Raw genomic sequence first — 27,412 nt, forward strand, 5'->3', positions numbered from 1 at the left:
ATACCTCGCATGATTAGTGCCAGGTCTGAAAACACCAATAATGCAATGCTGTACGTGGAAGATAGGGTCTAGAAACTATACCATTGTTATGCGGACTCACCGAAATCAACTTTTGATCACAACTACTACTCATGCTCTCTTGCCAAGGACTTTAACAGGTATACCAACCCCTTCTTCCTTGCTCTCATAAACCGCTCACATCCTTTCGATGCATCCTTTCGCCGTTTATGTCCACTACATCTGAACCACACAGTTCAGCACTCACTCCAACAGAGATATTTGTATCATCTTGGGTTGATATGTTGCTGTGGTTCCCTCTGGTTTCAACAAGCCCAACAAACTCTATTAGCAGTGTTTACCAACCCAGGGAACACAGAAGACGAAGAAGCAAATGATGTGACAATCAAGTCTTGCCGAGCAAGCTCTATGGTGCGGTAGAATGAATCAACTCAGATTGCCCTCCTTTCAAGTCGATACTATGGCAAATATTATCACTTCTATTACACCAGTCAATAAATAAACAACACAATGGCCCCCAAGAGGATGCTAGTGTCATGCGAAAGCCTTCAAGAGTTTTTTATTGGCACAGATAAAGAAGCCAGGATAGCTCCATGACAGTTTAGTTTTCGGTCATTTATTTCGACATCGAAATAAATTTTCAAGGCAATGCCCATGAATTGCTGGATTTTAAGCCCATTTATAATGGCAAATTTGCCAGGTTGACGGTTTAAGGGATAGTTGATTGGTGGCAAATAACTATCACGTGGAATTGTTGTCTTAAATGTAGAAAAGCTTTTTTTTTTTTTTTTTTTCTTTTTCAGTAGCCATTTATTTTCATTAAAGCCATTGCCACAAATCATGACAACAGAGCAACAGCTAATACAACCCATGTCAAAGCTGTCAGTCGAAGATGCCGAGAGTTTAGAGGAACTGATTGAATGCGCTCGTTACGGCGAACTGGAAGAGATTCAGGGCATGGTCAAGTCATTAGGACCAGAGAAGGCCAAGACCGTTTTGTCTCAACAAAGCGAATATGGAAAGACCCCCCTCCACATGGCAGCTGCTAATGGACATATTGGTAAGCGAGGAAGCACTGGAAATATAATAGCAGGATGAATTTTATCTTCCTGCTTGAAGACTCGAGGAGAAAACAACCACCATAAAAGAGGTTATGATCAGTGACCATGTCAAATAAATACCAAAAAAGGACGTGACTTGAAATTGCGGACATCAAGGAAACGGAGGAGGGACCCATTATTCTTCATTTGTGAACAAAGAGGGCTTACAGTAGTATTCGATTTCATGTAATGAGTAGATATAGTCGAGTATCTCATATCTATTATATCGCCGGAGGCTATCAATATTCAGAATGAACAAGGAAACACTGCTTTACACTGGGCTGCCACTAATGGTCATGTCAAGGTTGTCGAGGCTTTAGTCAGCAAAGGAAAGGCTGACTACAAGGTATTGGTGTTACCGATTTCTAATATAGCTTTGCAGATATCCTATGGATCGCCGTCCACACATATATTAATGCACATTCATTTGCTTTTTTTTTTTTTTTTTTTTTTTTTAACTTACTCTTTACTTTCTATTCCCTGATATTTCTCTTTTTTTTTTTTGTTTAATAGCTAAAGAATGCAGCTGGACACACCGCTATGGTGGAGGCAGAGATCCAAGAACGTGAGAAGGTTGTGGCCTGGATGTTGATCAACACAGAGCCCGACGAGGAACTTCAAGAAGAGGACGATAATGACGATAACGAGGAGGAATCGGACGATGACGGCGAGGACCAAGGATCAACATCAAAGGCATAGAGAACGACATAAGAAAAGCAGTCATTTTCAACCTTTCTTCCGCTCCTTCCATACACACACCATGCATTCTTTTTCTTGATTCATTCATTCTTACATGAACATCATATAAACCATGTTTAAACTTAACTTGAATAAACCTTCACATATTATGCTTACCTGGTAAAGAATGATGAAATGTCATTTTAAAACTTGATTTAGCCTTGATTTGAAATTTTCGAGATGCCTGTTCTTCACTGAGCCTGCCATATAACTTTGCACCTTTTTTTATTATTATTATATTTTTTTTTTTATTGAATATATTGGTAATTAGGGCTGGTTTAACAGTCAGTAAGTAAAAGGGTTCATCCTTAATCTTTATGTACATCTCCAGCACATGTTTATACAGTATTTAACCACTAATGCATAAAAAAAGCTGGCTTCAGTTTCTATGCCTTAACGAAGAACGACATTTACCTTCGCCGTCGGGAACAAGCGTGCCTTCAAGTACTATCCCAACCAAACCACAGAAATATCCTGTAAGGAAGTTCTTACAAGAAAGAATGAGACATGTGGCGAATTTGTAAAAGAAATTATACAGTCATTGATTTTTTTTTCTTTTTTTTATAGGGGAGGAAAGAGTCGCAATGGATGAAGCAAATGCAGCAAAGAAGGGATACAAAGTCAACTATAAGGAGATCTACAAGGCGTCTGAAGAAGCTGCGGCAGAGTCTGAGGCAGGAAAATGAATAGAACTGATCATCATCGGTCATCAAAAATTAACAATAAATAAACATATAATAATAATATTTGAAAAAAAAAAAATTTCTTTAGTCTACTGCTCGCGTTGGAGGCTGTATGCATTCTGAGCCGCCTGGGCCGCCATCTGAGCACGTTTGAATTTGATGCAGTCCTCCAGATGTTCGCCTCTTACTTTGTAATGTACCCGCCGCTTTCTTTTTCTTTACAGTTTTGTTGACCTAAGGGCATTGTAAATGTTAAATAGCAAAATGAAATGGCAAGGTTAGGATAAACCCCAAGCGACCGATGTAGCGATAGGGATACCGTGAAAAAATCCATTATTTCAAACTTCTTACCGTGCATCCTCCAGCGCTGTTAGAACATTTGTAATAAATACTTTTACACCCAGTCTTTCTTCTGAGTGTGTTTCCATTGTTCTTCCACAGATATTGATCTATATGAGGATCAGGTGACTCGACAATCTTGTTAACAGGCTGCATTTCTCGACGTTTACGTTTTCTCTTTTGATCTGCTGCTGATACCGCGGCTGACGTAGTTGAGCCACTTAATCCTGCTGCGCTAGTTGGCACATTTCGTACAGTGGTACCATGCCCTAGCCCGGAAATACCCATAGAAACTACGGAGCCTGTCCCATGAAGGGATGAAAGGATCGATGAAGAAGTGCCTGGCTGGTTATGCTGACTGCCTTGTTGCGGTGGCTGAGATGTATATGGCCCATTTCCAGAGACAGTAGCCATGTCCGAAAAGTCCAAGGTGAGTGACGTCTCCCATTGCCACCCATCATGTTGTGCATACTAAAGATGACCCTGGTCGACTATCCATCCATACCACCCAAAACTGGATGGTCGTTATAACCATCATCCGATTCGTCATCTTTTTTTTTTTTTTTTTTTTTTTTTGTATGATTGTTGGTAATCAATAGGAGGGAAAAAAAAAAAAAAAAAAGAACAGTCAGTAGGCGGCCAGTATATATATGAATATGGGCAATTGCTCACTACTTGTAAAGTCAATATCAATAAAACATCTTCACATACCACTGTCATCTAGTGTTCTGAACGAAGAAGCACTGTCATTCCTTGGTCGACTTGCGGCTAGGCGAGGTTCGGTCACTGTTGCGTGTGGATTCTGAGCAAAGTGTGAGAGGTGTGAGAGCGAACTTGTTCTACGAATAACGTTTTGAGGTTGAAACTGAGACATAGTATGATATGGAAAAGGTTGTGGGTATTGGCCAAAGTGTGGTGGCAGCTGCTGGTGGGCTACCTGCTGCATCTGGTTCGATTGCTGACTCTGGTGCTGCTGAAAATGCTGTTGCTGGAATGGTTGCTGCAATGTGAATGGTGCCAACTGATTCAGTGAGGGGTGCGATGGTATTTGGTGAGGGTGATGCTGTTGCTGTTGCTGAAGAGCTGTGTTGGGTCCGGTCAAGCCCATCATTGATAGCGTACCAAACTGATCAGCGGAAGCGGTTATAGTCGATCCTGTGCTGGAGAGTGATGGTACCGAGGACATGGATTGTGAGCGCAGATGACCATGGTGTACATCTCTGGCAAAAGTAACAGATCTCTTACGGGCAAGAGCCAGATCTGCTCCTTGAGCGAAGCCATTGCTCCCTCCACTCCCATTTCCTGAGTTTGCTGCTCCAGAATGCGAATCAAACGCATTATCCATAAAACGTTTTCCAGAAACTGCCAGGCCTAAGGCGCTAGAAGTTGTAGTTGTAGTAGTAGGGATGGTAGCAGTGCTCGTGGTTATAGTGCTTGTAGCTACAGTACTTGTTGTAGGGCTGGTCCCCATGTTACCAGTAGGGATGGTTGATGTGGGTGTCCCTGCAGTTGGGCCTGGAACAACTTGACCAAGCAATCCTTCATAGCCTGTGATGAGATTTCGATTCTCGCCTCTCATGATCAGATCCATCATCTTGAATCGAGCCTCCTCAGCCCAGCGCCGGTCTTCCTCTGTTTTAGAGGCAATAATAAGCTTAAGCAACTCGGGCTGATTCGCATAGGTTGCTAGAATTGAATCTAGATCCGCAGTGTGTGGTGGTGGAGTTGAAGGGAGCAATGTAGCAGTGGTAGGGGTAGAAGGGACTTGAGAGGATTGCGGTGATGGCAACATATTGCCATAGCTTGTGAGTATAGCAGTGTTGATGGTTGGATGTCCATGGCTTGCAAGCGTGGGACCTGAAGCGTTGCTGAGTGTGTTGTTACTAACACTGACTGGCGATGCTGCCAGGGACCCAGAAACGGAGACACCTGCAGAAGAAGTTTGCAATGAGGGATGCAATGACAGCGGGGTCGGAGGGGCAGAAAGATCCTGTGTCAAGTCTTGCTGCTGTTGTTGCTGCTGCTGTTGTTGTTGCGATTGTTGCGACTGCTGAGGTTGTTGAGGTTGCTGCTGCTGTTGCTGTTGTTGTTGAGTGGTCACTGGACCAAGTGGATGCTGTTGCTGTTGCTGTTGCTGTTTCTGCTGTGGTTGTTGTGGTTGTTGCGACTGTTGAGGTTGATTCTGGTGCTGTAATCCTGGCGAGGTCACCTGCGAGGTTGACGGATACGGAAGAAACGCATAGGAAGAGGCGGAATTCATCTTTTCTTTTGCTCTTTCGCCGGATGAATATACTCTTTTTCTTTTTTCTTTTTTTCTTTTTTCTTTTTTTTATTTTTTTTCGTCGCGTCCTTGAATCGTACTGTTAGAGAAGTTGATAGGACACCTCTTGTCTCTCTTTTTTTTATATCTGTTTTTTTTTTATTGTGCTGTACTGCTCTCGTTTCCGGTGCGTGCTCAGTTAACAAGAGCTGGCTGACAAAACTGACCTCACAAACTGCAAGTGAGCAAGAACAAGAAAAAAAATAAAGTAATCTATGCAAATCACCCTGCACTGACGGAAGTGAGCTGAGAAGGGAAAAAAATAAGAAAAAAAATAAAGAAAAAAATAAAAAAAAAGGCAGGAACAAGGAGATGTAGGGATAAAAAGGAAAAGGGGAAGGAAGTGAAGGGGAGAGAGAATGATTAAATACGCCCAGGAAGTGGGCAAGGAAGGAGCAAGAAAAGTACAAGGATGGTGTTAGTAAATGCTTGGGATAAGGAAGGAGGGATGGAAGTGAGGGGAGTAAAAAGCAAAGGGGAAGGAGAGAGGAAGAGAAAGAAAGAAAAAAAGAAAGAAAGAAAGAAAGCAGAAGAAAAGAGCAGAGAAAAGACAGGATGGAGAGAGATACTTTGGTAGATTGTATGTAAACCAGAAGGTATTGAATGGTGTCGAATCCAAATCCAATGGTGTATACTGGATGGGTATAGTTTGAATGGGGGGAAGGGGTAAGTAGTAGGTGCATGCACAGGCACAAGGTGCTTTGTGCTCTTCTTGGGTTTAGGTTGGGTAGTGTTAGGGTGCAAGTAGCCACTAGTCGAAACAGGTCAGCAGTTGCTCCTTAAAAAAAAAATCTTTTATATTTTGGTAAAAATTAAGATCAGGAAACAACAGAGCAATGGTTAGGAATGACTTTTCAAACAACAGTTGAGACTGAGAAACAAAAAGAAAAACCAATGGCTTCTCTCTTACTCTGACAAAGAAAAGAAAAAAAGACAAAAAAAAAAAGGCGTTGCATGATTCGACATGGTTGCATGGTTTGCATGGTTTGTCAATGAGGTTGGTCGCATGGTGTGCTTCCTCACTACACGTTTTTGTGGACATTCAATGGTTGCGATATACACCATGCAAATCAAATCGCCAACAAGAATGTGTATATTTTTATTGTTAATACCTAATTACTAATTATTAATTACGAACCACTAACTACTAACTACTAACTACTAACTAATTATTAATTATAAGCTATTACTTCTATTACTTTCACTACTGGAGCATCGTCTTCATTATTGCCACCTATTTACAATAGCCATTCTCTTTCCTCATTTACATCTTCATTTTCAATCCCTCAATGATCATGAGAAGGAGTTTGATCAGAGTAAGGTATGCAGTCAGTGAGCGGTGCAAAAAATCCTCCCCTTTTTGGTTTTGTTTTGTTTCTTTTTTTTTTTTTTTTTTTTTTGCACAACCCCTGAACTCCGTCTTTTGGCGTTGGATCAATAACAAATGAGAGGAACAAAGAGGCGAGGCATTATGATCGATACTCAAAAAAAAAAAAAAAAAAAAAAAAATGTAGGATGACATGGATGGTGATGATGGCTGCATTAGCATTATCATTGATGCTCCACTTTAATAGTCAATTTCTTAAGTCCTTTCCATTTCATTTATTCGTCTTCGCCTCTTTTCTCTGTCTAGATTTGATATGCCGTTTGTGTTCACAAAGATGGATGTTCTTTCCCTCGTTTTTTTTTTTCTTGTGAATGTTGTGCACTTTTACATGGACGACAAACACAAAATACACAGACCATCCGAACGTGGGGCTTTTGACATGCATATTTTGAATTTTGAATTGGTGTATCCAATATTCACTGATAAGCATTTGCCTCTTAGTAACGGCCCTTGTGGAAATTCGTTTATGTGAATATGAATATGCACACATGTGTAAATTGAGCTGTGATATTTCTTTCCAATAGACGATTCTGGCCCAGCTATCTCTGTCTCTTGCTTTCTTTCCTTTCTTTACCAAGGCATATGTGGGGAAGGGTAGTGGTACTCGGAGCAGAAACGTATCCGTTTTTACCTTCTTCTGAGATGCTCATCTATGACATAAAAGAAGCGATAGATGCACCATTATTCTCATCTCGCCCCGCCACACTCTCTGAAGGCGCAAATCTACATTAATGGTGAGCAAATTCTGGTTGGCATTCTCATGACATGCCTTTCTTGTTTTTTCTTGCATATCACAGCGTTTGTCAAAAATCTTTTCGTACAGATCCCTTTAGTCGCCACATCAGAAAACAAAGAACGCGTCTGATCTCCTCTGATCAGCTTTACACACCAAAGTTCTGGAAAAACGTGTGGCACCATCACTTATTAGATCTAGACTCCTATCGATTGTAGCTCAAGACTATCCCTGTTCTTGGTCTTCTCCTCTAGGTCATCCTCCAGAGCTACCCCTTCATGTTTTCTCAACCAACGCAAAGTAATGTTTTTGCAGAAGAACATGTACATGACCCATCTGTTTTTTTCCATTTACACGATTTGATAAATTATGCAAGAGGACGACGAAGCCAAGCAAAGTAGGGCTTACAGACACCCAAGTTGATCTGTCATAAGCATACACATGCACGCACAGCCTCTCTCAAGTATGCATTAAATTTTGAGTCAGCATTTGGAATGTCAGGACTATTACGTGTTCTCTGTTATTTGTTTGTTTGTTTGTTCAATGAATTAACAATGCCTTGATCTTTACTCAGTAACAGCTGTTTCTTTACAAGTACAATTTGATGAGCTCATCTGAAACGCCAGAAGGTGTGAGGACGCCCAGATCCGTGAAAAGCAATGTGATATAGCTAGGAGGTGTGTAATCTACTAACGGGTTCGAGCCCTGTGAAGCTCTGTCTTCAGATGTCTTCATATGCAACGCTGTCTGTGATGGCGCTGAACCTGTGGAAGATGTTGATACCGCGGGGATGGTGCCATCCTCCTTTGTCAGAGAACTTTGGTCGACATTTAATTCTTGGAATGATAGCGTGTCCGCGTTATAAGTGGGGAGATCATATTGATTCAAAGGGAATAGACGCACAAACTTGTAGCTAGAAAAACGAAAGGGAAACCAATAGATAAAATTAATTCAAGAGTCACAATGTACTTTGCGAAACTGTAAGATAAAATAGTAAAATGCCTTTGATTGTACATGGCAGCCATATGAATACCTTTCTGCAACGGCATAAAAAGGTTTATTGGCAGCTTTGGCCACAATTGCCATTTGGTATGATCCAATCTGATTGATTAAACCTCCATTTTCCACAACCCCTCAGCACCGACAAGAACCATGTCAACCTTGTCAATCACATATCCGACAGCAGCATCCAAGATGATAGTTGTAGGGATTCCTGCAGCACGAAGGACTTTAGCAGATCGGATACTACAGGGAAAGCCGTTGTACAAACGCACATACAATAAATGAGTCATAGTATAAGAAAAAGCAGCGCCACCACAACAATCCACGCCTTTTTTTTTTTTTTTTTTTTTTTTTTTTTTAGCCTACCCTCCTTGTGTCTGACTTGACTCTGTGACAAACACCTTAAATCGTTTGTGGTTCTCTGCAGCCTTCTGCAATAACAGGGAAACCACGCGCGAATGGGCATGGATCAAGACCACGCTTCCATCCTTAATAAAAGGCACGCCTAAATCTGCAATCTTGTAACGACACGCATCAGCCTTCTCTACAAAGCTCTGACCACGTATAATGAGCGTCTTTTTCCAGATCTCAAAGTCTGCTACATCTTGTGAGTTTTCTGGTCACGAATCGTAAAAATAGATCGCAACCTGCCGAAAGCGATATCGAATTGCGGACAGATGACTTGAGCTGCTGGCTTGCATCCTTTATTGAAAGCATGAACTCAGACATGGTTGTGGCTGTTGGATAGGGAATAAGAGTTGGCGAAGATTTTCCCGAAAGCAACGTGAAGATAATGTAAATATATTAATGCTAACGAAAGTCATGCAAGACAAAACCAAGAGAGCTTGCCTTTCGAATGCTTGATGAGTTCAACTAAGGACTGAATAGCTGCCACTGGCATGGAAAGCTCCTAAAAACCATATGGGGGAACGCGAATCCATATCAGCAGGTATTGAAATGAAGTTATTCGTTGCCAAGTGTTCTGTGAAGGGAAAACAGACAAGTTAATAAAACCTTCCGTACAGGTGAGTTAAGCAATAAGCTCTTGTATGTTGTAACGACGTCGAAATTCTCCGCCATGGCTGATTAGGGAATGCTATTGTTGAATAGGATTGTAGCCAATGTATTTACAGCTCCTGTCTCTTATTGTCCTGTGCCGAATGTTGGCGATGTTGAAGAGCAATCGATGAAGGTCCAAGAAACCGTCAACAAACAGATTCATGTTACTCACAAAAAAGAAAGCAATAAACAAGTGGATTCCTGACCCTTAATGGCGCAATCTGGCCCTAATTTTTATTTTCTGCAGATAAAGCTCAAAAAGTTTTTTAATTGAAGATGTGGTTATTACAAGTAGAACCGAGAGTGTTGATGGATGCGACTCCCAGAAGCGAAGTTTTTCAAACCTTTCAAGTATTCAACTTGCTAGTCGAGTCTGCCGTCAGTATCATCAGCGATAGACTATCACAGTCCTTTTTTCTACTGCGTTATCCAACGTGATTTTAGTTTTTAGACGTTGTCAGTTTTCTTACAGATGAGACTGATTAGTCCACATAGTCTTTCCGTGATATCTCAAGCAAGACATCCAAAGTTTCGACCCAAAGTACCGCTTACTTTTGGATAGTAACAAATTTATACGGTTCCCTTTACTTCACATGCTGAATTAAAATATATAACTTTATTAATGTCTATTTAAATATGCCTAATGGAAAATATAATCAATCTAAAGTGTACAAGTTGTACATCAAAATGCTGTCTATTCAGTTAGTCTTATTAGAGCGATGGGCGTGTGGTGGTATCCTCTTTTACGATGGCGCGCGACAAAGACACTACTTGCTCCTGGCCGTCATCCTCGGTCGAACAAATCTCAAACCGTATCACATCATACTCATCCTGGATTTTATCTTGCTCCACCCAGCTCCAAACATAGACTCCTGGTTTGACCTTTAATTCTCGCTCGTACCCAACATAGAGCTCATAGATAGTTCCTCGTTTATAGAACATTGATCCTGCGGGTACTGCGATGTCTGACTCATTTGTTCCTGAATGTGATGGAATGACGTGTAGGTCGTTGGGCGTTTGAGAAATCCCTGCTCCATTAGCGTAGTATCCGGTGCGAAGTCCAAACGTCAAAACATCATGGATTAATGATACGTAACGAGAATTGGTGACATGGCCTAATTCGTCTTCATCCGACTTGCGAAGATGAATCTGTACACGAAAGGCATTCTTGGGGCGTGCAGAACCAGATGGCCGCCTTTCAGGAGCAGTCTCCCTCAGAAAGTGAATTACTTTTGGAGCAGCTAGGTCAAGATTATGAAAGACACCTTGTGTGGGTTTGAAGAAGCGGTGGCCTTTATCATCTTCCTGCCACTTGATAAAAACAAGAGCCCCTTCTGCGCTAGCAATCAGTCTCTCGGGCTCATCACCTTCCTTTAGCTCAGTATACAGTATGTCCTCATCCCTGTTATTGAAGTCACGACTGGCTTGCGACTGAGGCACAGTCAAGAAACGGTGCTGGAACTTGACACTGGTATTGCCCATATTGACGAACCTTGTCTCCACACGGAGCAACTGACCAAAATGAGGGCGCGTTCCGCGTCTGCTGCGAGCATCAGCGACGTGTCTGTAGTTTTCGGGATAATGCTGATCCATTTTAATGTTTGCATAGCGAACAACTCTGCTTTTATCTTTGAGATGTGGGAAAACTTTGAGGAGTTGCTTCAAGTGTGCATCGCGTGCGTCCATCGACAAGAAGAAAGAGAGATTCAATGTGTCTACATTCGGTTGTGCCTTCAATCCAGCGCAGCGAAATTGTTGGTTGTAATAAATGAGGTCGACTCTTCCAAAGCACCTGGAATGGTGTGATTTGATCTGTTGACATCATGTTGAGAATGTGCGATGCGTATGAAAAAGACTGGGAAGGAATGATTAGGAAGCGAAGAACAAATGTCAAGGCTGGATTATAAATGAATGATGAAGAAAAAAAAAAAAAAATGGAGAGAGAAGAGAGAAGAGAAGAGAAAAAGAGAAAAAGAATTACGGGGAAAGAGATCAAAAGAGAGAAGAGATCTGAAGAAAATATATATTCGATTATTATGATAGAGAAACTGATCACCCCAAGACAACCGGAAGACTTGCAACCGAAGGACACAAGTGTGCCGGTTTTTCCAGCTGGACTATTTTCCTATTGGATCTGCATACCGGCATTTTAATTTTCATCGTTTTTTTAATTTTTGGCCAATTGGTTTTTTCTCCGGAGGTTGCTGTCAATTCCACAGCAATCTTCAGCTCCCTTTGTCTCGCAATAATAAAGGTAGCGAGAAGTAAAAAAATAAAAAAAGCTGTAGAAGATTGATAACTAAGGGGCTGGAATAGTTAAGTGGCGTATGAAAAAGGTACTTTGCACTGGAGGGCCATAGTATACAAGCACAACAATCGGGTGCTATGATTCCTAAGCGAGGTTTATATTTCTATTTTTGACGAACTATTTTTGAAAGGTTTGTGGAAAAAGTTTTTTTTTTTTTTTTTTTTTTTTTTTTTCCTCAAGTATTCTCAACTACCTTTGAATGGTAGTCAAGTAGATAATGGCCGAAATTCAGATAGCCTACGCGATTGGGAATGGGTTGTTAAAGGAAAAGGTTTAATACTCTCGGCTTTCAATTGAGTCAGAGTAAGGATTGTTTAATAGTCAAGTGCAACCGGATCCTTATAGATGACCAGAGTTACATGGAGCATAGATACTGCGTCGGATAAAGAGTAAAAGTTGTCGTTTTGAGTCTTAATCATGTTCCTTAAAAGGATAAGAACGAGTATGTCGCTAAGGTCTTATGAAGGGAATGGTCTGAGTTTGCTCAGGAATTTGATGGCCAAGGTATCTAGACGAGTGGATGATACCTAGCAACACATCATAGATACTCGGTCACGTAAAAAAGTCTACTAGCGTGCATTAGATTTGCTTTGCTTTCTTCGTGCAAGACCTTTTAATCCGGATAGCTTTTGTATATATTGTGATACAGTGGCTCTGGTTCTTTATTCCACAGAGCTCAATAAGCTCTGGATGTCATGCCAGCAATTACACGACTCCTACGGGTCTCTCACTTCCTCCATCTGACAATGTTTCTGACTCAGTCATGCAATAGCGGATGAAGATGGCTTTCACTACTTCACTACATCTCTTGTCATCCCTTATTGTAATAACAAGCAGCACGTGTTTATTAACAGCCACACAAGATAATCTCCACTTCTATGGCCGTGTTTTCTATGGCCGTGTTATCTATGGACGTGCGTTCATCCCTTGTCTATCATGTAGCAGGGATATTGGAGGCATTGACTGGTAAGGGTGCAGCGAGGCCCCTAATAAAGTGAATGTCTGTTGCAAATACTAATCAAAACTAAATGCCACCATTTTTATAGTTCTTCAAAACAGGGCAAATAAAAAGAGCAAAGGGCTTCACAATAGGGCTATCTATTTGTTTCAGTCATTATGGGTCACGATATTTTCAACCTTAATGGTACTCTTTCCGCCTTACTTTGGTCTCTTGACTGTACCATCCATAGAAGATGAGATTGAGCATGCGTATTATGAAAGATCAAAAGCTACCAAAAACAATTTCTGGAACATGCATCAAAAGTAAACAAGCACGATTTTACCATCTAGGTTAATTCTTTTTAGAACAGACGTGATACAAAAACAAAACGCTTGGTGAGAGCAATTTGTTAATCATGGGTCATGTTTGCTCTTGATATATACATGTATACATACTGAGTTTTATTCAAGTCGGATCATTGAGACACCATGCACATAAATCATGTCTCAATGTTTGGGACACAAAGAGGTGGAGAAGGTAAAGTGAGATACATTTGAACAAAAGCTTGCTAGGTCTAAACAGAATTATAAAAAATACTCGTGGAGTATATTATGCACGACAGCGTGCTCGACACATTGACGTTTTTTCTTTGAGGAAAGTAATAGTACATGTATAATGCAGAAGGTAGCGGGTAAGAACTCTGGCGTATCACTGTTTTTTTTCTTTATTACTTCACTCATTATGAATTCATCTAGAGGCCACATGAAATTTCCTGCAACTGATTGAATAGGGCTTTATATTGATACATGTTATAGAGAGCTGTTCCATTATAGCTCAGTTGGGCGTGTTGAGATGAATGTAGTCGCAATGTTTGACGGAACATAACGAGAGCACAGGCACAGATGGAAACCTGTTAGAGTGACTACGTGCATTATTTTTTGCAACCAAGCAACGATGGTCGAAATGACGCGTTTTCTAGTATTCCTGAGATCTGATTGGCTGCCGCCATCTCTTTTTGAGTTATTCTGTTCAACCCCTTTTTTCTTTACCGCGACTGGACTCACTCAATTGGTTCCCTGACCTGTTGAACAACAACAAAAAAAGTGCGGCAAATTTTTTTAAATTAATGTATATACATGCTCCAATTTGCCAGCGTCAGTCAAGAACAGAGGTTAGGTGCCATTTTAATCATTCATAGAGAACAGCATTGATGATATCTTGATGGCTTTAGTCGCGAAGGTAATTGAAATAAAAAAAAAGAATAATATAAATAAAATAAAAAAGCTGCAATATCGATACATGATGCATTTGAATCTTCATGTTAGCTTTCATAAATGATAATGTTGAGTGGGGACACGGTAGCTTAAGAATGAACCGATATTTTGGTGCGACCACTGGGTTATGAAAGGTGTTTTATATTTTTATGTCACCAAGTTGCTTACACACGTTGTGTAAAAGTTTTTTCTGTGTCTACACTTTTTACACAACTCAATTGGAAAGAAAAAAGAATGGCCCCAATGCGTTTCAATCTGTAAACAATAAAATCTACTCTAGAAAGGTGACAAATCAAGAGCAGACCCCAACCATCTGTTATTCATTTGTATTCAATCATGGCTACAGATTTTTTTTTTTTGTATCACATTTGAGCAGACAGGTAAAAATGGTCGAGAGCATTGCCATAGGTCTGACCCGAGCGGTTATATAAAGAGTAGCTGAAGTACTACGAACAATGTTCGTCCTTTTTTTCTTTCTGTTCCTCTCTTTCTCTTCTTATCGAACCAACACGCCGCTTCCTTTCTTCTCTTTCTTCCCACTTCGACCAAACTTTCTACTATTTATACCAGCAACTATTCTTCCACACTCGCACTACGCGCACATATACCCACATATATACCCACAGACAGCTTTCCTCGCAAATTCATCCATTAAGTGGTTGTAGTTTTTTTTTTTTTTTTTTTTTTTTTTTATACAAACTTTCTCTTTCTGATCGAAGGTAAAAATCTTTTCTGCAATAAATTTGATATCCCTCTTGTTCTTTATTTTCTTTTCTCGTTCTTCCATATTCCTCTCTTTGCTTGTTTATGTGTCTTCCTATTTTTTTTTTTTTTTTTTTTTTTTATTAACACAGAGCTTTGCCTAATTATCATTGGTAATATGTGCAATCAGCCAGTGCAACTGTGCCCGCTGCGATATGTCCCGAGATGGCGTGCTTTTTGTTTATGTTCCTCCTCTAACCTATTTAACCTTGAACCCTAAATAACGTGACCTCCACTCAGTTGCTTTCTAATCCACCATCAACTAACGCCGTTCTCTTTACGTGCTTCTGTCATAGATATTACCCAGTTTCTGAAGTTTTCTACAATTATCCATTTACCTGAGGCCGACATGCCTACTAATATGGACATTGACTCGCCCAGTGCTAAGGCTCGTACTACCCTCGATGCGGAGAAACTGATCCAGCAACACTTGCTCAACCAGTCTCGTAAGCTTATTCTCCAGACCATTGCTTCGCGTGATACCGTCACAAAACCAGACGCTCCCATTCAAGATCTGGCAGCGACTATTCTTCGAAATATCTCAGGTACGTCAAAGTCTTTTAGGAGCTTTGTAATATCAGACATAGCTCCATCTTCTCACAGCGTCTCACTTGTTCCATTTATTAACCCTTTGATTCGTTTTCTTCATCATCTCTCACAGGTGCCAAGACGTTGGAGGCTCTGCAAAAGCTTCAGGAGCTCCAGAGTCAGACTCAACAATCAGCATCGCTCTCCAGCAAATCATCAACCCTCTCGTCAAGCACATTGTCATGGAGGCCATCGACCATCCGCTCGAGCATAGATGATGATGATGATCTACAACCTACACCTGAGCAACAAGAGTACTTTCGCTTACAATTGCTTAAACATCAGCAGCAGTTCCAGCAACAGCAGTATCAGCAAAAGCTCTTGATGCAGGCACAGCTCCAGCTCCAGCAACAGCAAGCATCTAAACAGCAGCAAACAACATCTACCAAGAATGGTGAGGATGCTTTCGGAGAATATGATTTGACCAAAACTTCGTCTCCTATCTTGGCTCCCAAAACCAGTGCAAGCACTCTCGATAACGTTTCTTCCGCAGACTTGGACTCCAGTTCCAAAGATGATGTTTGGAGCCTCGCAGCTGCACTTCAAAAGGCAGGTTCCAAAACCCAGAAAACAAAAAAGCAGAGCTCGCGGCCTCCTCGTACTCTCGAATGCTTCAACTGCAAGGTTACCCAAACGCCATTGTGGCGTCGTACTTTGGATCGCAAGCATTCATTGTGCAATGCTTGTGGACTATATTACAAACAGTACAACGGTCATCGTCCTCTTATGTCCGCCAGAAGCCATCTTTAAGTCAGGGTCAACAGCGCGAGTCATCTGCCCCTTATACTCTTACCCCATCTCCAAAATCATCACTTTATAGGGCCATTCTGGCACCTAAGTTGGATACTTCGGTTTTATCGTCCTCTCTCATTACGTCCTCATCCAAAAACATGGATGTTGAAATTGAATCAGCCGCTCGCGCCCGTGGAGCTACAGGACAAGAGCAAAGCGTCAAAGCATTGTCGACCTCCGAAAGTATGAATCGAGCGGCAAGTCTCAAGATGAGCAGCGTGTACATCATAGGACTGACGATAGTGCAAATGCTTCCACAGTAGTACAGTCTCAAACATTTGCTTCGTCAAGTCCGACATTCTCCGCTTGTATCAAGTCCCCTTATACCAATGGTTCACCCTCATCAGCTGAACTCCAGTCTCTCTCATCCGAATCGCCTCTATTGACAAGTGACGGTGGCTCATTTTCGTCAAATAGCTCTGTATGCTCTCCTCTCACTAATGCCGAGGTTCCTACCATGCCACCAATGAGTCTTTATTCGCTTCCTCCAACTGCTTTGGGTAGTGTACCTTTCTCTAACTTGATGTTCAGCGCGGCTCCTGCCTCAATGTTGAGCCAGACCTCAACTCCTACTCCACCCACAACGCCACCAAAGTCTCTTATTTTCGATGACGCTCGTTTTCAGATGTTGGTTGAACATATGAGGCCTGGTCAAATGTACAAATTCCTTAATATTCTGGAAAAGCGATGTCGAGTTTTGCGCAACCACTTGGGCATGCCTCCATTCCTGCCTCAACTCTCGATCATGAGCAGCAGTTGCTCAATTTGCTCCAACCGCAGCCTATCTCTGTTGAGTCCAAGTCGAATGAAAGCAACTTTGAGCACGCTCCCCTGTCCCCTACAAAAGAGGCTATCTCCAATGATTTCTTACCTACTTTTCAACAGCAGAGTGACCTGATTGCATCATTTCTTCAGGCAAACGAGGCTGGTAGTACCTTCATGGGCCGAGGTTCGGACATGAATGACCAAGCCGATTCCAACTTAGAGAAGGATACTCATCAGACAGCAGCTGAAGAAGACACTAGCATGGCTTACTATCCGTCTTCGCTCCCATCCACATCTGTCACATCTTTTCTGACGTCGAGCTTGAATCTTATGGCCAATGAGACAGCTGATGGCAAATTCTGGCAGACAGCCTCTAACTCGATTGCTATCTATGCCAATGAGTAAGCCTTCCCAAGTGATGGAGATCGTCAGGTGGTTTCCCGCCACCTTGAGGACCTCGATGGCCTTCCTCCATCTCAATACGGTGGAGGGGCCCCTCGCCTTGCGCACATCAGTTTTGGTTTCGCGCTCAACTACACTTTCTTACCCTTCCTCGTTTTTTGTGCTGTTTTGTTCTTTTTTTGTGTTTTGATTATCGAGCTTGCAGTTTAAAATTTTCGTCACTTCCTCTGTTATTATCATCACCACCTATCAATACTTCAGCCCAGCCTCTCCTTTATGGCTGTTGTCAACTTGATCCACCACTTTCAATTTTTTTTTCTTCATTTTTTTTTTTTTTTTTATGAAAAAATGATTTTTTGGCCTTTTTTTTCTTTTTCTTTTTCTTTTTTTTTTTTTTTTTTTTTCTTTTTCCAAGCTTCATCACATGATGAATGACCTGTGGATTGTAGATACTTTTCTTTTAGTCTTTTTATCGTTCTGCTGCGCCGTTGGATGCATACCACTTGGCTATTGCTTTTTTTTTATCTTTCGACACTTTACTTTTTAGGGAGAGCAATGAGTGAGAGTGAAAAAAAAAATTAATTATGGCATTAGTATACAAAAGTTGGAGGAAGTGCATCTCCCCAACCCCCAGAATTAAAGATCTAAAAGGGCCAAGCCAGGAATCTCGAGCTGAAAATCGAGAACTTCCTTTGATGCTTGTGCTCACACACCCCCCCCGTCCTGGGCCAACGAGATATTTGGCCTGAATCAAACTTCCCAGATTTATTGATTGAATTTATGTTTTGTTGAGGAGAGGGCTCCTGCTAACAAAAACTACTTTTTGACTTGCATGTAAAAATGACTGTGGCTGGTCAAGGATACTTTTTTTAAAAGTGAAAGATCAGAGTGCTTGAAAAGAAACAGAATGGCACCATGCCATTTTTTTTTCTTTTGCACGCATCTTTCGTCGTTCCAGGAGAGACTAAATGGTTTTTTTTATGCTTCGCGATCGATCGACTATTCAGCCTAAACTTGACCAGAGGAAACGCAAAAAACGAAGCTTTTTTTTATCTTTTGTATAGATTTGATAATTCCGTTGCGTTCGTAAACTAGATGAGGACTGTTGCTTTTTCCAAGCTTTAACATTTTTTTCATATTTTCCAAGCACCATCCATCGACAACGCAAATGGTGTACATAATATAAGGGTAGGAAGTTAATATAGATTTCTAATCAAGATGAATGACCGCTGCAAACTGATCATTATTCTTGATCCTGCTAAGTAGGAAATTATAAATGTATCTGTGAATCTGATAGAACTTTGTTATTTAACAGTTCCAGTTTTTTTTTGAGCACTTGCAAAAAAATTTAATATGTCTTTCTTGACTGCAATCTTCTTGGTCTAGCTTCAGTCCCAGCACCACAAGCCTCAGGAATAAATACTTGATCTGACGCCACATTATTTATCAAAGGGGCTGTACTCAAGTTGACAGAAGGAGGCAGATGCCCTTGAGATAACCATAGACTTCGTGAACTTATAATGACTTTTTTTTTTTTTTTTTTTTTTTTTTTTTTCCCCTAATGACCGCTGTTTAATAATTTATACTTCCCCTTCCCGAAAAGCTGAATGATGAAAAAGCAAGCGATTCGATGCGAGGGTGGACGAAATGGAAGAATAATGTTCATCATAAATTGGGGTGTCTACACCTATACCTATATCAAACATCCACACTTCCTCTTCTGCACGAACGCCGCTTGCATGTGGGGATGTAATCCTAACTTAAGAATAGCTTGTTGAGTGTAGGTCAATGGTGATGGTAGTTAGTTTATAAAAGCGCTTATATTCGTACAGTCATTGACAGACCTGCCTGACTTGCGATGGCATGATAAACTTATGGAATATTTGTCACAGACTCGAAACGCTGCTAATGAGAATCGAGCGCATGGAGCAATGCATACAATTACCTGAATGGGCTATAGGACACCTTTACTATTGTCGTTGTCTATTTTCATCCGCAGCAATGATCTAGCAAAATTGGATAGGCAAAGCAAGGGAACCTGAACACGTAATTCATGGATCGATCTTTATGTCATACATACATCTTTAGAGGTTTAAGGCTGGAATCCCATTAAACTACCGACTCTGCAGATGTGGGGTAGGAGACGCAAGTCTAGATTGTATGAATAGAGCTTGTAACCACAGCAGCCACAGCAATCATGCTCCACAGCTCATCATATCATCAACACCAGCAATAAGAAAAACAGCAATGTCGGCTGTATATACTGGTTACCGTATCTTGTTTGATTCTTAAGAGCTGCATTGCTGCATGTTTAGATTTATTGTCATTTATTTCTGATCGATCACGCATGTCGGCCGTTGAAAACCAAAAACCAAAAAAAAAAAAAAAAAAAAAAAAAGCATCTTTTGATGCGCTTGCAATCAAATCATAGTCCTTGTTGGATTACAAAGGAACGCACCTACAGCATACAGTGTAGTTTTTGTTCTTGATGTCCTAGTTGATCTAATCTGCAGAGCGGAGAGAGATGGTACAGATGATTTCTCGTTAATAAATATTAGAATGCATTGTGTATTTTTTTTTTTTTTTTTTTTTTTTTTTTTTTGAAGTATCACAGCTGTCGAAGTGGCATCTTTAATTGTAGAATGGTATAATATATCCGTTATAAGAAGCTCTTGTTGTATCGCTTATTTGAGATCCGATGTCGTGATGATACTTGTCTGTTGAATCAATTAAAAGATATGGATACTGAGCGTGAGAGTGCAACAAAAGTGCAACAAAAATGTGAAAAAAAAAAGTATCTTTTTGGAGAGGAGGTTAAGAAGTTTGTTCCCTCACCTCTCCCGGGCCAGAAGAGGGCTGATGGAGAAAGTGTGCCAGTTCTTTGAAAGTCCAAAAATTGAGATGCAGGGGTTGAAGAGCAACATATCCAAGTCATTTGAATTTTCAATTGTCAAGGGTTTTGTGGCTGTAATTACAATGTTACAGGAACGAGTTTACAACAAAGGCTTCGATCAGGAGACGACAAGTCATCTCAATTCCAAATTCTTTTACTTCACACGCCTCACATTCATTCTTCATACCTCACACCTCACACCTCATACCCCATACCTCACACTTATTCCCTTTCTTCCTTCATCTCCTTCATTCTCATACACAATAAGTTGTTCCATATTTATCAATTATCCTGCCCCATTTCTCTTTATTTCATTCATAAAAAAATAGCTTTTATAATTCTACTTTGCAACAAAACTAAGCAAAACAAAACAAAAAACCTTGCTGGTGTGTATATGTACATCGTCAGCACCGTGTAGCGAATGACCCCTTGCTAGCACTCCATGGCAGTGAACATGGTAATGAGCAAAAGCGCTGGTTCAAGAGGAAGAGAAGTGGACAAGGGTTTGGCAGCACTCACTCAACCCAAGGTGCTCCTTTTCCATCTCTCTTCTCCTTACTAATTGACACCCTTGCTTGCTTGCTTTTTTTTTCGTCTCATCCATCACTTCGTTTTTCACCAGAGCGACAGCTACAGTTCTCACTCTGACTTTGAGCCTTATTCGCACTTTGCATACCAGGCATCGTCGCAATTCGATGTAGGTGGTTTGCGCTTATACTTCTACTCCTTTTTTTTTTTTTTTTTTTTTTTTTGAACAGCCCTTGTATATATTGGTACTACCACAACTAACGCCCAGTTTTGTGATCCATGGTCTATAGTTCACGTTCTATTCACCCCCACACGAGGGTGGGTCAAAGGATAACCTGTAAGGACATGGATGGTTACAAGGCAGAAGATCTTACACTTTAATGCAAAAGGATAGCCATTGACATATAATGTTGACTACGAAAGAAGCTAAAGGCCTCTCTCTTATATATATATATATTCTTTTCTGTCATATAAATAGGTGCCGGCTGTGGTCTTTAATGCTGCGCTGCCACAGGATATGCCTTCATTGGGGCTGACAGGAGAGGAAGAGCCTAATATTGAAGACCTTCTTAATCTAGAAGAAGCAGCTGCTCCTCGAAAACGGGATCGTGGCGAGAGAATAGTATGGACACCTGAGGAAGACGAGTTCCTTCGTGCTGCAGTTCAAAAATACGGGGATAAAACAGAAAAGTGGGCCAAGATTGCAGCATGTGTACCAGGAAGAACCAACAAAAATTGCAGGAAACGTTGGTTCCACTCACTCGACCCTAAGCTCAAAAAAGGTCCTTGGACCCCAGAAGAGGATCACTTACTCAGGACCGGTGTGGAAATGTTTAAGGGGCAATGGAGCAAGATTGCAGAGCGTATTCCTGGGCGTACTGATGACCAATGTGCCAAGAGATGGCGCGAAGGTCTGGATCCACATATTGATAGGGCTGCCTGGACTCCAGAGGACGATCTTATCTTGTTACAGAGATTTGAGGAGTTTGGCAGTCAGTGGCAAAAGATTGCTCTGGCCTTTCCAGGAAGACCTGGTACACTGTCGAAACCGCTGGCGGAAAATTCAGAGAGGGATCAACCACATGAAGCGAGTCAACAAAAAAAGAGGCCAAGGAAGCAGCAATGATGCAGCCATCCTTGCCGAAACCCGTCGTCTGGAGGCTCTTTTAGATACACATAACGATGACTTTGAATCCGATGCAAACTATCACGTAAATTCAGACGATATCCTGTTGATGCGAGATTCATTTTTCGACGAAGAGTTTCTGGAGCATGGGATCACGCTGGACGATGATTCTTTTGCAAAACTTGCGAGCGATATTAAGGGTGATCAAGCAGACAATAGTGAACCTGAGGACGACACTAAGCCGTATGGCTGCGCAATCCTTGACTGTAATTTCATGAGTTCATCACCATCGCTCCTCTACTATCACATTAAGGCATCGCATGCAGGGACTACGGTCGAAAAGCCTTTTCGATGCACTATGCCCGGTTGTGAGATGCGGAAAAGATACAAGAACATCAATGGTCTTCAATACCATGTCACACATGCTAAGAACTCACCGGGACATACGGGTCATTCTAATACCATTGAAGACACCTCAGAGTCTTCCAGCAAAGCCATCCGGACGGCTCGACAAAGCACTCCCAATTCTCATAACAAACTTAATACATCTACTTCTAGTGCACCATCACCTAGCCTTGGTCTCCGCATGCCCATACCTTCCACTGTGTTTGAAACCTCAATGATGGGTCTTCCCAACTCCCCCACTCCAACCGAGGTTCATCTACAACTACACCAATCCTCTCAAAAAGACCATCCACCACAGACTCTTTTCCAACATATAGCACATAACGCCCTTAATATTCCACATAGTGCATCGTCACTAGAAGGGTCAGCTGCATCCTCGCAGACCTCTTCAGGAGCATCTTCACCTAAAAACCATCGTACTCTGCTACACTGTCCCGAACTAGGGTGTGAACAGAGTTATCACCAAATTCAAGGATTAAACACGCACATAACCAATAGCCACGGTCATAGGGCGATGACTATGCACAGCGATGATACAATATTCAGGACGGATGCCATGGTCATCCCGCAAAATAGCCATACCGACCTCGACATTGATATGATAGATTTAACTTCAGCAGCATCTTCGCCCTTGGACAGCAATCTATTACTGCAGCATCAAGTAGCTAGTAACGGCGATCATATGGTTATAGATGCAATGTCAGCGCCTAACAATGTGCAGGATATCTCTAATAGCACCGATGGCAATAATGGCAGCAATACGACTGATAATAATGCAGATTTTGATATCTTTGGAGGAAAGGAGCTTTTTTTCGCAAATCCCATGGGGAATCCTTTGCATGATAGAATACATTTTGGGACACATATCAACGTGGCCGCACACGAGCCTATTTTTGTTCAACCGATGTCGATAACTACAACAACAGCTACAGATGCAGGGGCTAGCAATCTCAATTCAGCAACGAATTCCAGCATTCTGTCATTAACGACTTCAGCGCTACTTGCTACGGTCCCGGCATTTTCTACTCCAGCTTCAGTGCTTCCTGCTACATTCACATCCAAAGTAACCAAGGCGCCGGCATCCAGATCATCAACGAAAAAGTTCGCTTGTGCTGCACCTGCCTGTCAAAAGTCGTATGTGAGTCAATCGAGTCTAAATAACCATATGCGGAATGATCATATTGATCTCTACAGCAGTATCAGTGCCTCTAAAGCGTCTTCAAGTGGATCTGTCACAGCTTCTGTGCGTCGTCTTCCTACAGCTTCTATGGAGCTTCCTAATACCTCAGACTACTCAAAGGAAGAGGATGAATCGAACAAGCCTTATAAATGTCTTGTTCCAGGGTGTGGCAAGGGATATACCAATATTAATGGCCTCAAAAACCATTTACTGCAAACTCATGGATCAACTCCTAAAACGAGCACTGCTGCGTGATAAACAGGAGATTGCAAGATTTTTTTTTTTTTTTTTTTTTATGAATCGTAATATTATAGACAGCTATTTCCTTGTAAATAAAATAAATAAACAAACCGAAGCTGTCCTTTCAGGCCTGACCTCATGAAAATGGATTTCCTCCGCTCCTCCATAGAGATATCAAATAAAGCACGTTTCAAAGCCTTTGAAATGAATTACGTTACTCAAATATATTCCAGATACTCGATAAACCTGGGTTCTCAGACAGTTTATAATGGTAAATAAGATACAAAACCCAGAGAGAGTACATATTAAGTTATTTAATCTTTTTAAACACCATAATGGTTGTAATTCTTGGCCCCTTTGATGTATTCACCACATATTTGGTCTTATTTGTACTTAACCCCTTCAATGCTGATCGGAACTAGGGATGTAGTTATCTGCTAAAAACTCTTTTATTTCCTTACCATGGTGGCTTTCCATGTATGCAAGGTATACGAAAGGTTGAATAAAGGCAACCCTTGTGCCTGGAGCGATGATGTGTGTTAAAAGATTTATTTATTATCCTATGTTAAAATGTAGAGTCACCGGCAAAAATACTATTAATGGGCACCAGCGGTCTTGGAGGAAGAAGAGCTTGAGGAAGAAGCATTTGAGGAAGATTTTGAATGGCCTGAGGCCTTGTTATGCTTGCTTCCATTTGGTTTAACGTGTCCATCCCCATGATCACGATTGCTCTCTATAGTTACGCTCAAAGGGCTGCCAGGTTCGCTGTTATCGCCTTCACGCATTTGCAATGTTCCTGCGCTAGAGATACGCTTGGCTTGGTGAGGATTATGAGTGACCCAGATACAGTTGAGTCCTCGAAGGGTCTCCTCGACCTTGTCACAACTTTCTTCATCCAACGCTGATGTGGGTTCTAGCAGGTTATCAGTACACATACACATGCATGCACGATAGTTTCGAAAAAAAAAAAAAAAAAAAAAAGGATTTCAATGAAAAATATAAAATGATTTCACATCGATTTCAAGACCAAAAACTATGAAGAAAAAGAAGTAGCCACATACCATCAAGAAGCAGGACTTCTGGACGGAAAGAGCATCCGATAGCGAGAGCGATTCGTTGTATCTCTCCTCCAGAGAGAGTATTCCACTTGCTATGCCAGAGATCGGGTCGAACACCCCAGCTAGAGATTAATAATTAAAGGAGCAGATTGGTATGCGTACACAAGATGTAAAAAAAAAAAAAAAAAAAAAAAAAAAGATGAGATGGAGTTAGTACTTTATGTTAAATACTTACTAAATTTTTTTTTTTTTTTTTTTTTTTTTGGGTTGGCGTATCGATAGTCTTCGATTAGATGACACACAAAAAACATGGAGACATACTCTAGTGCAACTTGGACGGGGTCATCGTAATAATCGGTGTTATTTTTGTGAGTTTGGAACTTTCGAATCACTTCTACGAAATCGAGAGGCGTTCCTTCCATGACAGCGGTGCGTTGAGGGATATACATGACTAAACTTCGCCATGTTGGGATGCCCATTGATCCGGAGTTCTTTTTTTTATTTTTTTTATTTTTTTTTTATTTTTTTGTTTATGGTTTTTTGTAAGTTAAGAGATGGCAGTATCAGTATCGGAGGAGCATGACCATTTTTGGCAATTGCAGGTTTTTTTTTTTTTTTTCTTTTAATCTCTAATTTTAAGTTCTAGATCTTTTTGTTTGTTTGTTTTGTTATGTCTCTCATGATTATTATCTCTCCTCACTTACTTGTCATTCAGCCAAACCTGACCTTCATCCATAGAAATGGTCTGGTTGATGCACTTGAGCAGAGTAGATTTACTAAAGTGGGATAAAACAAGGAATGGGATCAGCTTGATAGATAGTAATTGTTAATTGCCGAGACGAATAATAATATTATTAAATTAATATGTCCGTTATTCATATTTGCACATACCCTATTACCAGAAATGGGCCAGTGAAAAATTCCCCCTTTAGTTATTATTTTGTTCTTTTTTTTTAAGAGCCATGTGCCGTCTTCTTTTTTTTTGCCAATGCCTTTGGCACGGAAGAGAGTGTGTGAATTTGAGGAGGGCGAAGCCATTCGGACGAGACGAGGAAAGGGAGAAGACAAATGGTGTAATAGCTATAATATTAATAACCAGTTTAGAGATTGTAACCGAATCAGCGATGCAAGGAATGAGATTCCAATGAGATTCAGAATGAGGGAGAAAGGGAAAGGAGTGAAAGAAGGAGAAGGAATGATAAAAAACCCATTTAATTCATTTAATATATTTATATTGTTTAGAGAATACAAATAATGTAATCAATTGAATGCTAAAATCGCTCAATCACATTGACGTAGATATCTCGCCATCATTTTTTTTTTAAGTTTTAAATGGCGAAGTTGCTGGACAATCTACCTGCCTCTGCAGGTGTAGGGAGTGTCAGCACAATGTCTGGAATAAATCTCTTGGCTCTACCACTCTCCTCTTCTTTTTTCCTCCCTCTATATCTGCCAGACGTAACAGAGTATCCTGTTCACTAGGCTTTGTGCCTTCTCCAGCAGCCCCGTAAGATTTTTTCATTGTGGCAGATGGCAACCGCAATGGCCGCTGCTGTCGTTGCCGCACATAAAACTTGCCAGTGCTATTGTTAGTTTACTGTTGTTGTTATTGCTTCCGTCAAAATCTCTTGATGGAGAAGCAGATTTGGTTTCTAGAGGTTGTTTAAAGTTTAGCCTGAATGGATGATGGAGACCAAAATAGTTTTAACTCTCAGGGCGTGACATACCAACGCCACTCGCAAGCACTATAGTCTCAGGAACGTCCCCTAAAATCTCATAGCACCCATTAATGCCTCTGATGGAAGAAAGAATTTAACTCGTTACTACCTTCGGCCCATTCATAACGAGCCAAATAGCGGGCGTCGTTATCTCGTTATAATAACGTTACAATTGTTGTTGTTGTTGCTGCTGTTGTTGCCGCTGTTGAGATAGATATGGTGGCTCCGTAAGCTGAGACTAAGCTCGGGCACCCTTGGATATGAGTATTGGGTTGGCTTGTGCGGCACTGTGAGGAGGAAAAGTCCTTGCAGCTGAGCCACATAGCATAGTAACTGATTGGTTGATAGCGATGTACTGCGAAAAGGACCGTGTGGAGGCACAGGCTCGCGTTCAGCTGCCGCCGACTAGGTGGGGGTGACAAATTCAATATACTAAGATGTGGAAGAGTTTGAATATTGTCATCCAATGGCTCTTTGCTATTTATTGGTGGTAAACCTTGCTCCATTAATAGCGGTTATTGGATATGGTGGTCGTTGTAAGCAGGTAGCAGAAGTGCACATGAGTCAATTGTGGCAGACAAATCTCGGATACAATTAGATGACAGGCAAATACCCTTGAAGTCGTAACAAAGACATTACATTAAGAAGCATTGTCATTTTTGACTTTTGTTTTCTTCGTCCATAAAAAGGAAAGAGCTCCAATCTTACATGGTAATGGGATTGAGGACGATAGAAGCCTCGACAATGTTTAAACACGTAGCATTTAGAATGATTAGATAAAGTACAATATTGAGTCCGTCAGTGAAAGGTGACAGGATGATCCTCTTTTGACCAAGGTGAAGCACCTGTACGAAAGAACTCAAATGCAGCGCGTATGGTCCCTTTGCAGTAGGGTGACAGAGAGGGTATAATAGAAGGAGCGGAGGACAAAGAAATTACCTTGGCCAAGAGTCATATACACATATACACATATACACCCATCACCTTCTTTTGTGGTATGAATCAAACAAACCCTCAAAAGAGCCGATGCTCATTCCAAAACTCAATGAGAACT

The 27,412-nt window shown here is 41.1% G+C and overlaps 10 protein-coding genes across 10 annotated transcripts; 4 read left to right on the plus strand and 6 right to left on the minus strand.

The window, feature by feature from the left end:
* The first annotated feature begins 825 nt into the window (after positions 1–825).
* On the plus strand, positions 826–1,908 carry BCR41DRAFT_114758 (ankyrin repeat-containing domain protein). The gene is made up of 3 exons (XM_022019411.1): positions 826–1,078; positions 1,313–1,464; positions 1,632–1,908. The coding sequence occupies exons 1-3, from the start codon at positions 859–861 to the stop codon at positions 1,815–1,817; spliced, it is 558 nt and encodes a 185-aa protein (XP_021879493.1). The 5' UTR covers positions 826–858; the 3' UTR covers positions 1,818–1,908.
* Positions 1,909–1,929: 21 nt separating this feature from the next.
* BCR41DRAFT_398148 (hypothetical protein) lies at positions 1,930–2,542 on the plus strand (the record flags this gene model as incomplete). The annotated part of the gene is made up of 4 exons (XM_022028938.1): positions 1,930–1,976; positions 2,128–2,148; positions 2,259–2,332; positions 2,424–2,542. 4 exons carry the CDS (start codon positions 1,930–1,932, stop codon positions 2,540–2,542), a joined length of 261 nt encoding a protein of 86 aa, XP_021879494.1.
* An 81-nt stretch (positions 2,543–2,623) lies between these two features.
* BCR41DRAFT_398149 (hypothetical protein) lies at positions 2,624–3,292 on the minus strand (the record flags this gene model as incomplete). The annotated part of the gene is made up of 2 exons (XM_022028939.1): positions 2,624–2,773; positions 2,891–3,292. The coding sequence occupies 2 exons, from the start codon at positions 3,290–3,292 to the stop codon at positions 2,624–2,626; spliced, it is 552 nt and encodes a 183-aa protein (XP_021879495.1).
* A 289-nt stretch (positions 3,293–3,581) lies between these two features.
* BCR41DRAFT_398150 (hypothetical protein) lies at positions 3,582–5,138 on the minus strand (the record flags this gene model as incomplete). Its single annotated transcript, XM_022028940.1, has 1 exon — positions 3,582–5,138. The coding sequence occupies one exon, from the start codon at positions 5,136–5,138 to the stop codon at positions 3,582–3,584; it is 1,557 nt and encodes a 518-aa protein (XP_021879496.1).
* A 344-nt stretch (positions 5,139–5,482) lies between these two features.
* On the minus strand, positions 5,483–6,055 carry BCR41DRAFT_357291 (hypothetical protein; the record flags this gene model as incomplete). The annotated part of the gene is made up of 1 exon (XM_022024863.1): positions 5,483–6,055. A coding segment is annotated over exon 1 (320 nt), but the record flags the coding sequence as incomplete, so codon positions are not given.
* Positions 6,056–7,840: 1,785 nt separating this feature from the next.
* On the minus strand, positions 7,841–9,532 carry BCR41DRAFT_357293 (alpha subunit of the translation initiation factor eif2b). The gene is made up of 7 exons (XM_022024864.1): positions 9,344–9,532; positions 9,170–9,230; positions 8,968–9,057; positions 8,687–8,936; positions 8,464–8,563; positions 8,352–8,419; positions 7,841–8,231 (listed from the first exon to the last, which is right to left on the minus strand). The coding sequence occupies exons 1-7, from the start codon at positions 9,398–9,400 to the stop codon at positions 7,907–7,909; spliced, it is 951 nt and encodes a 316-aa protein (XP_021879498.1). The 5' UTR covers positions 9,401–9,532; the 3' UTR covers positions 7,841–7,906.
* Positions 9,533–9,974: 442 nt separating this feature from the next.
* BCR41DRAFT_357296 (hypothetical protein) lies at positions 9,975–11,309 on the minus strand. The gene is made up of 2 exons (XM_022024865.1): positions 11,200–11,309; positions 9,975–11,171 (listed from the first exon to the last, which is right to left on the minus strand). Exons 1-2 carry the CDS (start codon positions 11,202–11,204, stop codon positions 10,091–10,093), a joined length of 1,086 nt encoding a protein of 361 aa, XP_021879499.1. The 5' UTR covers positions 11,205–11,309; the 3' UTR covers positions 9,975–10,090.
* A 3,482-nt stretch (positions 11,310–14,791) lies between these two features.
* Positions 14,792–17,503, plus strand: BCR41DRAFT_357297 (hypothetical protein). The gene is made up of 5 exons (XM_022024866.1): positions 14,792–15,208; positions 15,325–15,979; positions 16,003–16,226; positions 16,253–16,737; positions 16,794–17,503. Exons 1-5 carry the CDS (start codon positions 15,013–15,015, stop codon positions 17,211–17,213), a joined length of 1,980 nt encoding a protein of 659 aa, XP_021879500.1. The 5' UTR covers positions 14,792–15,012; the 3' UTR covers positions 17,214–17,503.
* A 2,745-nt stretch (positions 17,504–20,248) lies between these two features.
* On the plus strand, positions 20,249–23,607 carry BCR41DRAFT_357300 (hypothetical protein). Its single transcript, XM_022024867.1, has 4 exons — positions 20,249–20,560; positions 20,726–20,800; positions 21,110–21,665; positions 21,703–23,607. The coding sequence occupies exons 1-4, from the start codon at positions 20,546–20,548 to the stop codon at positions 23,595–23,597; spliced, it is 2,541 nt and encodes an 846-aa protein (XP_021879501.1). The 5' UTR covers positions 20,249–20,545; the 3' UTR covers positions 23,598–23,607.
* Positions 23,608–24,141: 534 nt separating this feature from the next.
* Positions 24,142–25,668, minus strand: BCR41DRAFT_357302 (P-loop containing nucleoside triphosphate hydrolase protein). The gene is made up of 6 exons (XM_022024868.1): positions 25,596–25,668; positions 25,532–25,556; positions 25,362–25,416; positions 24,962–25,131; positions 24,644–24,762; positions 24,142–24,495 (listed from the first exon to the last, which is right to left on the minus strand). The coding sequence occupies exons 3-6, from the start codon at positions 25,374–25,376 to the stop codon at positions 24,179–24,181; spliced, it is 621 nt and encodes a 206-aa protein (XP_021879502.1). The 5' UTR covers positions 25,377–25,416; positions 25,532–25,556; positions 25,596–25,668; the 3' UTR covers positions 24,142–24,178.
* Between the last annotated feature and the right edge of the window lie 1,744 nt (positions 25,669–27,412).

This window comes from Lobosporangium transversale, assembly GCF_002105155.1.
Source record: "Lobosporangium transversale strain NRRL 3116 chromosome Unknown BCR41scaffold_29, whole genome shotgun sequence".
NCBI classification, from domain to species: domain Eukaryota; kingdom Fungi; phylum Mortierellomycota; class Mortierellomycetes; order Mortierellales; family Mortierellaceae; genus Lobosporangium; species Lobosporangium transversale.